This window comes from Lichenostomus cassidix, chromosome 5 (genome assembly GCF_008360975.1).
Source record: "Lichenostomus cassidix isolate B80296 chromosome 5, HeHo_3.0, whole genome shotgun sequence".
Classification (NCBI taxonomy): Eukaryota; Metazoa; Chordata; class Aves; order Passeriformes; family Meliphagidae; genus Lichenostomus; species Lichenostomus cassidix.
In genome coordinates this window covers 17,366,284-17,379,543 of record NC_139486.1, presented here as the reverse complement: position 1 = coordinate 17,379,543, position 13,260 = coordinate 17,366,284, and the positions used below count along the sequence as shown (strand labels likewise).

The 13,260-nt window shown below is 40.8% G+C and overlaps 1 protein-coding gene across 1 annotated transcript in view; it reads left to right on the top strand.

Moving 5' to 3' along the window:
- SPATA7 (spermatogenesis associated 7) overlaps positions 1-5,688 on the top strand; it is a 40,020-nt gene extending 34,332 nt beyond the window's left edge. Inside the window, exons 10-12 of the mRNA XM_085061598.1 lie at positions 1,199-1,276; positions 2,626-2,683; positions 3,053-5,688. Coding sequence (XP_084917724.1) covers positions 1,199-1,276; positions 2,626-2,683; positions 3,053-3,802 — 886 coding nt within the window. The 3' untranslated portion in view covers positions 3,803-5,688. The remainder of the gene's footprint in view (positions 1-1,198; positions 1,277-2,625; positions 2,684-3,052) is intronic.
- The last annotated feature ends 7,572 nt before the right edge of the window (positions 5,689-13,260 follow it).

Genomic DNA, 13,260 nt, shown 5'->3' with positions numbered 1-13,260 from the left:
ACTGATGAATTTGGAATATACAATGCTTAAAAAATGTTATGTGGGTCTAAAAATAAGAATTCATTATAGCTTCAGAAGACTGTACAGTGCCTGTAAGTTTCCATTTCTTGTTAGGTCTGTAATCTCTGAAGCAAATATTGGCAGAAGAAACACCAAATTGAAGGGCATTCTTACCACATTTCCACACTAAAATTTGATGAGAATTAGAAGAATTTTGAGTGATGTTCAGAAACACTACTAATGCTTCATCAAGTGGCCTTGGGAAAGTAATTTAATTCTTTGTGCTTTAGGACAGGCTTGTCTTTGCCTAACTTTAAGCATATAATAGAGGTCTAAAATAGCAGCTATAGACAGTTTTTTTGACTATAGAGGGAGCCAAAATTATAATCTTTAGGCACGATGACAAATTTTATGTAATGAAAGTCATGCAAGATGTATTCCATGTTTTATTTTCTGTTTATGAAGACTGGAGAATGACTCAATAGAGTTTGATTGGATGATCTGAGAGATTTAGAAAGATGCTATGAAAGAGAAACAGCACTGAAATATTTTCTTTCGGGGTTTTCTTCTTCTGGGGAGTGTCCAATTTAGAGTAATTGGCATCAACAAGTCTTTTAGAGGTATTAAAATAGAGATAAGAGGTGAAAGTCACATCTCACACTAACAAGATTTTGTACATCAAGATGTGTTGAAACGGGTAGATGCTGCCAAATAAGCAGTTAAATTCTTCTCAGCTTCCACTTAGGACTAGCAATTTTCAGCTGCAGTCAGATTCTCTAGAAGCTCCTTTGGAAGCTTTTACCCACAGCATCAAACTGCAATTGCACACTTTCTTCTCAATTAGCTCCCCTTTTTTCTTGAGTGCAAAACAGGTTCTGAATGCTTTCCAAAATTCACTGATTCCCTCACTTGGGATCTCTGTGCTGATTCAGAGCACAACAGAAAGTTAGCATAAAGACATAGCACTGTGGCCACCTTTCCAACAGTCTTGCATTTTGCAGTTCTTTATTATTATCCACATTGAATGAAAGGCTTAGTTTGTCCTGATGGAGTTATCCTTTATGAAAAACAGCTGCTGATACAAGAACTATAAAATGTTCTTAATGGCCTTTCCCATGAAGGTGATGAGACCTACTTCAATGTGTCATATGTGTTTCTCTGGTAAATCATTTAACATTGGTTTCTATTCTCCCTGCAGAGAAGAGGAGCTTTTATATTTAACTTTCATTGAAGATGTAACAAATGAAATTCTTAACCTTGGCTTATTTTCTAACAGGTAGGTTACAGTTGTTTTCAGTTTTGTAATGCTATGTCAGAAACGCATGGATTCCACAAGAAAGGGAAGTAGGGATTAGTAATAATTTCTTTATACACACATGTACACAGCTAGCCCTTGCTTTTGTTTTGATTCCTCTTCTTTTTTGTTTTATGTAAGAAAGGGAACTAGGAAATACCTGTGGTCATTGACTTTGATCTGCTTCTATGTACCATGAGATAAAAGCTTCTGTTAGAAACTGACCTGGACGCCCAGGTGGAATAATGCTAAGCAGAAATCATTTTACTCTGCAACATCTGTTTTGCTAAATAAACCAAGTTACTAATCTTTCACACAACAGGTCCCTTGCCTTCCTTCTGTCTTTCTTCCTGCTCCAGTATGAATTCAGTCTTCAACATGGGTTGCCAGGGTTACATTTTCTTTCAGATAAAGGTTCACCAGCTGCTAAATCAGATTCTTTTTTCAATACCATATTGATTCTTTTTAATAAAGACCTCTCAATTTGTGCAAAAAAACCCGTGCAATATTTCTGTATATATACAGAATATATATACAGAATCTTAACCAATTTTTTTAATTCCACATTCAAGGCAGTCTAGTTTCATGATATTCTGATCTTGCTCTGGGTTGATAATGTTCCCAGCTGTTTTTCCTATTCTATGCACTCTTATTTTTTTATTCTTATGTCAGGGCTTCCAATGAGAATACTAAGTACACCAAGTAAAAAAATTAATCTTTAAGAAATTTTGAGAGCAGTCTGCTTCTGGCTCATTTTAACAGTAATGTTGTCTTCCAATAGAACCCTTCTTGTACTTTTTTAAAAATAATTTTTCATGCAAACTAGGTAAATTCACTCAACTTTCTGGAATTTTGTTCCAGTGACTGTGTACTTCAGTTATCATAGAATACTTTCTCTGCAGAATTTTTTTTCTCTTTCTGCCTAAGCAATGGAAGAGAGCTCTCAGGAGTGAGGACTTTTCCCTGGATTTTTTTTACCGAAGCTGGATTTTATTCCTTCTCTTTATTTATTCTTGTGTATAGCAGTCACTGCAGTACATCCAAGAGATTTCAGATACTTGAGCATGCCAGTAGAATCACCACTGGACTGTTGATTTCTCCCAGCACATAGGCCCAACAGACCAAACACACACATAAGTTGTGCCTGCTGAGCACGTGGTCAGTGGGTTCCTGACTACAGGTAGCCCTCTTTGTCACAGAGTGTAATTGAAACAGTCTTAGAGGTGCCATTTAGCTAAGAAATTAAAATAAAAAGCTGCGGTCATTAAGTTATGTACATCTGGTAGAAGTTAGTTTTCCTCCTGTGAAATAATTTGGTTTTTTATTTGTAGTGTTCTGGATCAACTGTTTGAGTGCCATATAGAAGAAAATAAGAACCGCTTGGATGAGGTATGTGCTGTGCTTACAATAGTCTCTCTCTCTCTCTGTGCACATTATTTAGGTGAAGTTTCCAAAGAGCAGGGCAAATAACACTGTTGTATTTGAGGGTAAAGGTAACCAGAATGCTCAGTGGGGAGCCTCTCTCTCCATAAATGAGATTTGCTGACTCATGGATCGTGGCAGATCAGGAGTCACAGGTACAGTGACAAAAAAGGGACAACAGTCAGTTCTGTTTGGTGACACTTAGTGTTTAATTCAGTCACTTGATTGCAAGCAGCTGCCCTTTCCTTTTGTCAGAGTGAAGCCCTGAGTCTGAGCACCTGAGCTCAGGTGCCATGGGCTGGAGAAGTGTCACCCCTTTCTTCTGTCACCCCTTAGGTCAAAATGCGCCAGATGTTGGATGTGCTGAAATTAGAGCTCGGCTGCGGCGTGGACAGCGAGACAGAGCTAACCCACGCAGACCAGGAAGCCTTGGACTTGTCGGATGTGCAGGAGTTTGATACAGAAGAGCTTGAGTTTACCAGTAAAGGTCACAGGCTGAGGAAGGCTACAAAAAGTGAAGAAGAATTTGAGACCATGGACTCATCATTAAAGGAACCAAACAAACATGAATTACCGTCATGCAGGGAAAGGTTAATGGAGACACAGAGCAGGGAGGACTTTGCAGAAGATAGCACAGAAATGGTGGATGCTGCGACAGAGTCTGATTTCTGTGGCGTGGAATTTGAAGAACACTCAGACACTTCACCCACATGTCAGGCAGCTTTAAACTTGGTTGCTTCTGACAGTGATTTGGAGGTCATTAAAGAACTTGATGAACCTGAGGAAAGCCTTTCCACATGTGGGGCAGCTTTGCGCTTGGTTGCTTCTGACAGTGAGTTGGAAGTCAATAGGGAACTTGATGAACCTGAGGAAAGCTTTTCCACACATGAGAGAGCTTTAAACTTGGTTGACTGTGAGAGTGATTTGGAAGTCAGTCAGGAACTTGAACCTGAAGAAAGCCTTTCCACATGTGAGGGAGCTTTAAACTTGGCTGCTTGTGAGAGTGATTTGGAAGACAATAAGGAGATGGATAAAGTTGGGAAAAGCTTTGCAAAGACCCTTCACATTTCACATAACTATGCATAATGGTAACCAAAACTTAGCTGTTAAACAGGGATAGAGCTCCTTCTGTGAACTGCCATTTGTCATCTAGTAGTAAATTGTTTGGTTTATTTTCAGTTATTTCTGTTTAAATACTGCTAAGATCTCTCTAGCAGGATGCCATTAATTGGCCATTAATCCCTATGTAAGTTAGACCTTAAAGGACAAAGGGTCAGTTATCAGAAGAAATTTTATATTTTGCCTGTGATTGTATAACTCAAAAGAAGCTTGAGAATATTAAAATCAGATTTATATTTTTAAAGGCTGTAATAATAAGTTGTGAAATATTTATTGCTTTAAATAAATTAATTGATAGTGCATTTGTGGTCCTGCTATAAAGATCTGAGATTTTGAAGTCTTCAAGAGTTCAACAACTTAACATCAATTTAGCATCAAACACCGATGCTAAATTGATGTCCAGTTGATGTCCATCCCCTTCCAGAATGGACAAACAGTTCCACCATATAGTATACTATGTTGCCACTCACAGAAGCCCACAAATGAAAAATCAAATTGTTTCACAAGAAGAAAACCCAACTTTTAACAGATCTATGTAGATTAACGACTGTAGTTTTCTATTTTCAGTTCTTAACTGAATGAGACGACCAAGTTCAGTGTCTTGCACTGATGACAACCATGGCATAGCATTCTGCATCAAGCTTTGGTTTTGGAAAAGGATTGAGTTGCTTACTGTTTGATGACTAGATCTATCTAGTAGAAGACACATCAGGCACCTTGTACAGATGGAGAAGAAATGGTGTATTTTCTGGTTAAAGTTTAAATTGAAGTTAGCAGATGCATTGAACAAAATCAACTGAAATTTCATTGTTTAATCAGAGTCCAGCTATTGCCTGACATTCCCATTACTGCAGAATGAGCTCAACAGATTCTGAGGAAATGGCTGGCAAGTTTCATTGTCTTGCTGTAAGTGAGGAACTGGGAGAAGTCCAGAACTGGATGAAGTCTGTCCCCTAATATCTCCTAGGGTCAGTTTTAACCTTCTTCCTCCAAGGACAAGCCCAAGTTGTACCAGTTCATACATAACTATCACCACCTGCCTCCCCTGCACCTCATGAGTATCAACCAAAGACAGTGACTCTGTGGGTCAGAGAGTCACTTCAAGTCAGCTTCAAGTAGCTTCTATAGACACAGACCACTGCTTCACCTGTGAAGCATAAACTTCTGGACAAAAAAATGAAATGTCAAAAAACAATTAGAGGAAGCCTGTCAGAAAAACAACGTGTTTTTCTGGCTCAGTGAAAAGGAGGTGAGATAATGTGAGAACTTCTGCATCCCCCCATCAGAGCCTGTCTTGTTGAAAAGATGTAGCCACAAGGCTGAGTCAGTGCAGTGCAGGGAAGGTTTGTCATCAGTCACAAGTGATCACAGCCCTTCTTCATCTACAAGGAAACTCCCTCTCTGTTAGTCCAGAGAGCTGAAGGGAAGGGGATGCCTTAGGAAACTTGTTTCTATTTTATGAACAATTCTGACACAGAGGGACGGGTTAGAAAACCAAAGAGTGTGGTTAGATGTATCCAGGTATAAAACCTATGAAGTATAAGGACTTCACCCAGTCTTGCGGCCCTCCATTCCAAGTTCTCCGTTCTTCATCAATAATGAGAACTTAGGGGATTTTTTCCTACCTATCTCTACTGGTGAATTATACATCATAAAAGAAAAGGTCACTCAGCAAACTTTGGCTTCTTGTCATGAACATGAGTCTGATTAAAGATTAATAAGAATTTCACATTCAAATTCTGTAAATGAAGAAATGCTGTAAGAAAACACTCACAGAAAGGCACAAGTAATGACATACTCATTTCCTATGCTATGAATAACAGAAAATAAATAAAAACAGTTCCTTGACTCTATTTGCTGTTCATGAGCTGTCTCAGCATCAATGACATTTCTTTCTGGGTAGATGCAGCCTAAAAGAAGAAATAAATTCATTAAAACAGACCTTGCACAAAGAAAGTACCTGTCTGCCTAAACCATAAGAGTTAACTTTTTGGATCCACAGTGAAATGTCTGGTAAAGAACCAGAGAATCACACACCCCAGTATCCAGCAGCTGGAGCAGTCAGTCCAGTCCACATAACTGGTTTCTCTCATTGAATAATCACTCCTATCAAATAGTGGGGAGAAAACAGTCTAGATAAATGTTATTTATATAAAATCAGTTTATCTGCAGATCCAAAAGCAAATTTAGGCTGGGCTTAAGACTTTCTATCTTCTATTCACATTCACATTTACATTAAAATGTAAATTGTTTAAAGACCTTGATATGCATGCCTGACCCTCATCACCGATAAGATTAATCAACACTGCAAGCCTTGGGGTTTTTTTCTGGGGCTTTTAGTTTAGGCTTTGGATTTTTTGTCACCTTTTACTTTGTGTTATACTCCAGTCTTGGCACAAGCAGTAGCAGAACAAGGCAGTCATACACCATTACAAATCTGAATCTTTCTGATACAACAAACTTAGGAGCAGAAGACAGTTGTGATCTGCAATGCAAAGACTTTTTTCTGCCTAGATTCATGTGGGCAGTGAGTACATGCATCATAGCATCAGTGTTGTATTTAAATGGACAAAAGCTTGCTAGAGTTGCTTTACTCTGTAACAAAACAGCCTCTTACCTTTAAAGCTGCAGTTTTCTCATCACCGCTCTTTTTTTTCAAAGGTAGTATTCTGTTTATTTACGAAGCAGTGGGGCTTTAGGTAATTTGAAGTAAAGATTCATGGGATGAAAGAAAAAGGTGATTACACATCTTAGAGCTGACCAGAAAACCACAACCTTCAAGCAACCCCCAACCTGTCACTTTATCCTTGATCCACCCAGTGTCTGAAGCTCCTACACAGTTTTCATATAGATTTTGCTGCAGAATGACTTCAGATCCTGTTTCTCTCAATTTCTGTACACTTGTATATCATTTATTGCTATGCAACAGTAGTTGTAAGAATGATGCAGCTAACCTGACAGCATTTCATAATTCACGTACAAATGGCTCTGTCAGACAGTGGGGAAAAAAGGGCTACTTTCTTCCTCAACAATGATTTGTGCTTTAGTTATGAGTAAGAGAACTAGAACATCAGCATAATGATAAAATAAAAATGAAACCTGTGAGTTTCATTTGTAGCCCCTAATGCAGGCTGTTCCACTGTGGTGACAGCACAGTTTCTAACCAACAAGACATACCAATAATGCCCTTTAGTGCATAGCTACTGTCCCTGTGTGTGAGCACCTGGGAGAGGCAGCAGCCCCAGGCCACAGCCTGGGGTAAGGAGAAATAGTAATGGAAAATGAAAGTTAAAGAGAATATAGGAAGTAAGGACTGGGAAAAGGGAAATTGCTACTTACTCCATCTTTTAAGAAGTGAGGCCTATTACTGGGTAGAACACAGGTGCAGAGATTTAAGTGGCACTTGTTAACATTGGCCTTCAAACATACTTTAGGGTTCCCTCAATTTTTTAACCTCTGTATCATAGCGTTTATATTTGAGTATTTGAGACCTAAAAAACTGTGCAAAAGTCCAGCATCACACTTTAGTTTTTGACCACCCAAGACAGGAGCATACATTGATAAGCAAGTGCAGGGCACTGCAGCTGTGTCGTGTCTCCAAAGCCATCAGCCTTTTATGTCTGGCACTTCCAGGCACTTAACCTGCTGTTCACAGGAGCTGACACCTGGTATGTACACAGATTACAAGGAACAGAATAGCAACCCATGATTTTAACAAAAATAATTTCTCACTCTCCAAAACAAGCAAACCACATACGAGCAGTCCAACCATCCTGTTTCCTTTAGTGAGATCTGCTTCATTCAGAAACAACCACCTTCAGTTTCTATTCCAAGTAGTAAAGCAAGTGGTACACAAACAGGTGAGCAGTAAATTAATCTGCCCCAGCCATTGCCCCAGCATGGGTCACAGCCAGTCAAGGGATCCAGTTTCAAAACCTGTAGCAGGTTGTGGGCCAGCGGAAGCTGAGCATGTCACAGGGATAAAGCATCACTGGGAAGGGAAAAAAAGAATCAGCAGTTACCACTGGCATGACAAATCATCAGCTGAGCTGTAGAGCACCTGTAGCTCATCTGCATTTCAGTCACATTAAAGAAAGCCTAGGAGGACTCCAGGGTGTCAGGCAGTTATGAGTAGCAACAAGACTTTTTCATTCAACTGAAGGGTACCAAAATTAAGGATGAAGTATCTGTGTGACTCTGTTCTCTATAGAAAGTCTCCAGAGCATCTGGGCTCCTAATGGTACCTTTTAGTTCACCCACAAAGCTAATTCTAGCAGACAGCAAAGGGCAGGAGGTGTGCCTGACAGTGACAACACACAAAACTTCAATCACATTCATCTTTGAAACCATGACACTGGCCTGCAAAAAGTGTGGGCTCCTAACCCAACACCACATTTTGGGCTGGAGGAATGCCAGAGATCCCCACAGGGCACCAACCCACGCTGCTGCTGCTGTGCCCTTGCTGCTCTTGTAGATCACAGGCTTCAGCACACACAGGTTCCCCTGCAATCCTTCCTGTCCTACCACATTGGGGAATGAAATCTGAGCTTGAGAAGGGCAAGGAAAGGCTACATAAATGGAGTAGGAAGGCCTCTGAAACTTGAGAGAGAGAAACTCGAACACAGCCTCAGCCTGGCAGGCCACAGAGCTGTGCTGTCCCATTCTCGTAGAGGAAAGGCAGCGTGATCTGTAGCACGAGGTGCAGAGTGTTCTGCAGTTATCCCAAGAATTCAGCAAGCCCGTAGGACTCCCCTTACAGTATCTGTGTGAGGGCTGCAGCATACCTTACATCTCACAGCAGCCAGAGCCTGGTTCCAGATGAGTAACACAAGTATGAGATGACTCCAGCTCCTCCCAGTATCCATTTCTCTCACTCATAAGCATGCTCACATGCCAAAGAAGTGAAACATGTCAAAGGCCATCAGGTCTCCCATCAGCCTGAGAATTCCTTGCAGAACCTCAGAGGTGTAGCCTCTCCAATCAGAAATGCAGCTCAGAGGCATTTGGCACCCTGCCTTTTCCCAATGTTTGACACAAGTGAGACCAGAGATGACACAGATAGCACAGGTTTGAGAGCTGGCTATGAGGCTTCCCAAAAGCTGGGCACTTGTCTCAGATAACAGCAGATTGTAAGAGAAAGACAGAAGAGCTCCTGAAGCTCTCATCTTGGTTTTCCTCTCCCCTGACACAAGCTTGCATGATGGCTCCTCCCCTCCCACCCTGAATGTTTCTAGCCTTACATAGGGAGTTCCAGCCTAAATAGCCCTCTGTAAAGGCCCTTGCTATTGCTTTCCATAGGATGTGTTTTCTCTATGGCTCTTCCTCAGCACTTGAACATCTTTGAGTCTTTGTTCTGTTCCCTTTATGGTGCTACCAGATCTCCCCCAAGGATTCTTGGGCACATCTCCCCAGCCAGCTCTTTGTTCATCCCTTTCCCCGAGGCAGCAGCTGGCAGGTGAGAGCTCAGCCCTGCCATCAAACACCCATGGTGCAGTCTAAACCATGCTGCAGTCTAACCATAGCCAAAGTTACCTTCCCAGGTATCAGGAAATTCAACCTGCAGTATTTGTGCAGCATTTCCAGAATGTACAGGACCCTCAGTTCTGCTTATTTGTCATTACTTAAACACCAGCACTGTGCAGAGGAGTAAGGCTGACCTTTTGTCCTGAAAACAGGCTCAGTGGAGCAGTTTACTTCCAGCTTGGTGGCACAAATGCACTGAAAGTGCTAAACTCACCATGGCAGCCCTCCTAACATCATGGCACTAAGGACAAATTTCCTCTGACTACAGGGGGTGCATACACTCAGCAATGCTCCTTCTTTTGCGTAGATTAGGGTTTTTTACAGTGCCACAAAGTTACTGCATCTAATACCTGTCATTTGGATTTCTATGGCTGTTCTGGTTGAGATGGCTACAGAACAACTCCTTCTGCCCTTTAAACCCTAAGAGGAACTTGGGAAGAAGGCAAATCCTTCATCAATCATCTATATTTCTTTCTTGTTTTGGTGAAAAATTGCACTTTACTCCTATTTCCTAATTACATTTTGATCCTGACTACTAAGGTAATGCAATATTTCCCCTCTCCTTATGAAGCAGAAAACAGGTGTCCTCATTCGACAGAAACCCATGATTTCCATCAAGAGTCACAGACCATCTACAGAAGGTAGTAGGGATCATTTTCAGGTAAGGCTGAAAGACCAACCTGTAGGACAGAGAAAGCAAAAATCATCTATGGGCACTCTGGAAAGAACAAGTCCTTGGGCCCAGTGTCCCAGGGGGATATCAAGCGGGATCAGCAGGCCAGCTGAGCCAGACTGTGTTGCATGTGATTTTCTCCTTAATCCTTCTGGAGCTGCTGTCAGGAACTGAATTGAATCCAAACTCTTCATAGGCGTGATTCTTCTCTATAGAAAAATTCTTTCTCCAAGCCAGAAACCATCCCTGAAGAAAATATAATCAGTTCTGCTGATTATCAGAGCTGGCCTACCTCTGCAAGAGACCTTGCAAGAGAGCTTGCAGGACCACAAGACTAGGAAAATAAAAACAATCACATATTTTTATTGCATCAGTGAAAGCATTATTTAAACAGGAAAACTGAGGCAGAATGATTTCTAAGATTATAGTTTCAACTTAAATTGTTTCTCCTAATTTAGGGAAAAAGTAAACATTTGGCAGCCAATGGAATTGAAAGTGTTGGAGGTCTACAGTTCCTGGTCTTCAGGAGATGACTCAAATTTTTCAAATACAGGGTGAGCACTTGCTGTTTCTGGAGGTTAAGAGACAGTCACTTCAAAATGAATGAAACTATTTCTTTACTGCTATGATGCAGGAAATTCCATAAACCCTGATAAATCTGCTAAAATAGTTATCTTCCACATTATCAAACTAAAAACAATCTTCTAATTTCCTCAAGTCTTTTGCTTGACACTCATATATATAGAAAGACATTCTCAGCATCAATCACTTATGAATAGCACAACATGCAGACAGAAGAAATCAGATCCACACGTGCACACACGAAGTATGCAGTTCCTTCAAATCAGTGATTATCTGTATTAGCCAAGCTTGACAAAGTCTTTCTTCATAGGGATGTAACACCTTTGAAAATTCTTCATTTGCCTCTGGGGATGATAATTTTGGGACTATTCGTGGAAGGATTTCATGTCCTTCTAAATTTACGTAAGGCACATGATTGTCATTTTAGAAATGGCTAATAATAACAACCTAAAACTCATCTGCAAGCTCTCCAAGTCTTTTCTGGTTATTTTGTTTATTATAGTCAATATTTTAAATCCATAGAATAAGCAAGGCAGCAAAAAATTCGCTGTATTGGAAATGGCAGATGTTTGGTTTAAGCTTAGGTGTCCATCTGAAAGACTGCCATGCAAATCAGTTTGGGAAGTGTGATTGATCAGAAAAAGGACAGCGTTCCTGCAAACGCTACACCTTACAGCTCTCCCATCTATATGTGTCATTATGCAAGTGGAGAAGCCAAAAACATGTATGTGCCCTGAAATCTGTGCTTTAGAAAAGCTCCCAAAGAATGCCAGGAAGTCAAATATTACAACACGTCTTCAACCCTGCGCACCTCTGAAAGACAAAGAAGTTTTGTGACAAAATTGTCCCAGGCTCATCTGTATCCTCCTTACGCTTGGCTTTAATTAATTATGCTAATTTAAATTGCAATAACATCAGAACTAGCCTTTCAGTATCAGAACCACCATTTTCTAAGCCTTATGTCCCACTGGAGCCACAGAACTGCCCTCCCTCAAACGCAAGGAGCAGAAATTTCAACTTGCAAAAGCCAGACTGAGACAAGGAGGTGCACAGTGGCAGAGAATAACCTCCTTACTTAGAGTTCATGAGCATTCAGCTATCCCCCAGCCCTCACTCAATTCCAGCTCTCCTGCAATACCATTCTCCTGTCAGCTCCTGTGTAAGTGACATTCCCATCACACAAATTGTCTGATCCTTCACAAGCAGTCCTCAGTCTGCAGGAGGCAAACTGGCAATGCTTCTGTGGCACTGGGCAGCTTGTCCTCATACAGAGTCCAGCACCCAGGGGGTGCTCTTAAAAATATTGGAGAGGAAGAACACACATTTATATGCTGTCATTTATCCCACAGGGAAAAGGAGTGGGTATAAGAAAATCACTCATCAGATCCTAAACAGAGCAACTGTGTACACGTAAAACTTCCAGCTAGGTACCAAGCATTGCTGAGTTTCATATAACCTTCATCTATCCATAACCATTCCAGATTTTAACAGCCCTAACAGCTGAGGAAGGCCTATTTTAGGGGCTAGTCAAGCTAGAAATTTCTCTCATCAGCTCCCATAAGTTTCTCATGTACCAAGTCCTGGAGCTCTTGCCCCAGAAAGCTTCTGGCCAGATGTGCCAAATCCAAACATCAAGTTGCTTCCCTGTCAGCCAGCTCTGGCCACCAGAAGCTTCTAACAGGGATTTTACAGTGGCTGGAAAATAGCTACAGTTCAAAACCACTTGGATTTAGAGGAAACTTAGGTTTTTTGAAAACACCTTTGCCTGAGGTCTAAAACCAGTATAAATTATAAGTCTGATCAAAATTGCTGAATGCTTTACCATGTGCCTTGGGTCCCTAGAAGTCCCATTTTTTTCTTCTGATTTTGAATCCATGTCTAATGACAGAGATTTGCTTACGCTGAACATCACACAGGACATTCCCCAGGACTTGGGAACTGATCAGACAAGTACAGATGTATCTATGGTATGTAACTGTCTTTCCTTAAGCTGATTAATGCCTTCAAACTGAGTGCACCTTGAAGGCAAAACTTTAGTTAAAAGCCTGATTGTTTCAGATGAAGTCAGGTGAGGTGGACAATGCTCTAGACATTTAGCAAAGACAAGGGAAATGCAATTGTCCAGTGTGAAACTCTAATGTCCAGTGTGCAATTCTTGTATTCACCTTACAAAGCCTCATGCTGTCCAGGTGTGTAGAGCAAGCTATCTCCCTTTTTAACTCAATGCCAATTCTAAAATGAAAATAACTTCAGTGATAGTTGTTGGCAGCAGCTCCAATGATAGTACATATACAATCAACTGTTTCCTCTCTCACAGGCTTTTGGGAAGTGTACTCCTACTTTCAAAAGTTTTTAATCCCTCCCACACTTAAATGTTAGAGGGAAGCTGGAAGTTGAGTACCAAAACCAGCTTCAGAAAATGCAAAACATTGCAAAAAACTATGACAGGGCAGCAGGCATAAGATTTTCCTGCCACAAAGATGACACCTAGTAGTATTTGACAGACAAGTTTTAAATCTAGTTCTGGCAGCACATTAGAAGAAGGACTGCACTTTTGTGTACTGAAGGCAAAGTCCCAGCCTAGGACAACACATGAACAGTAAGTTCTCAGATTTTTCCTTTAATAATGGAACAATAAAAACTCATA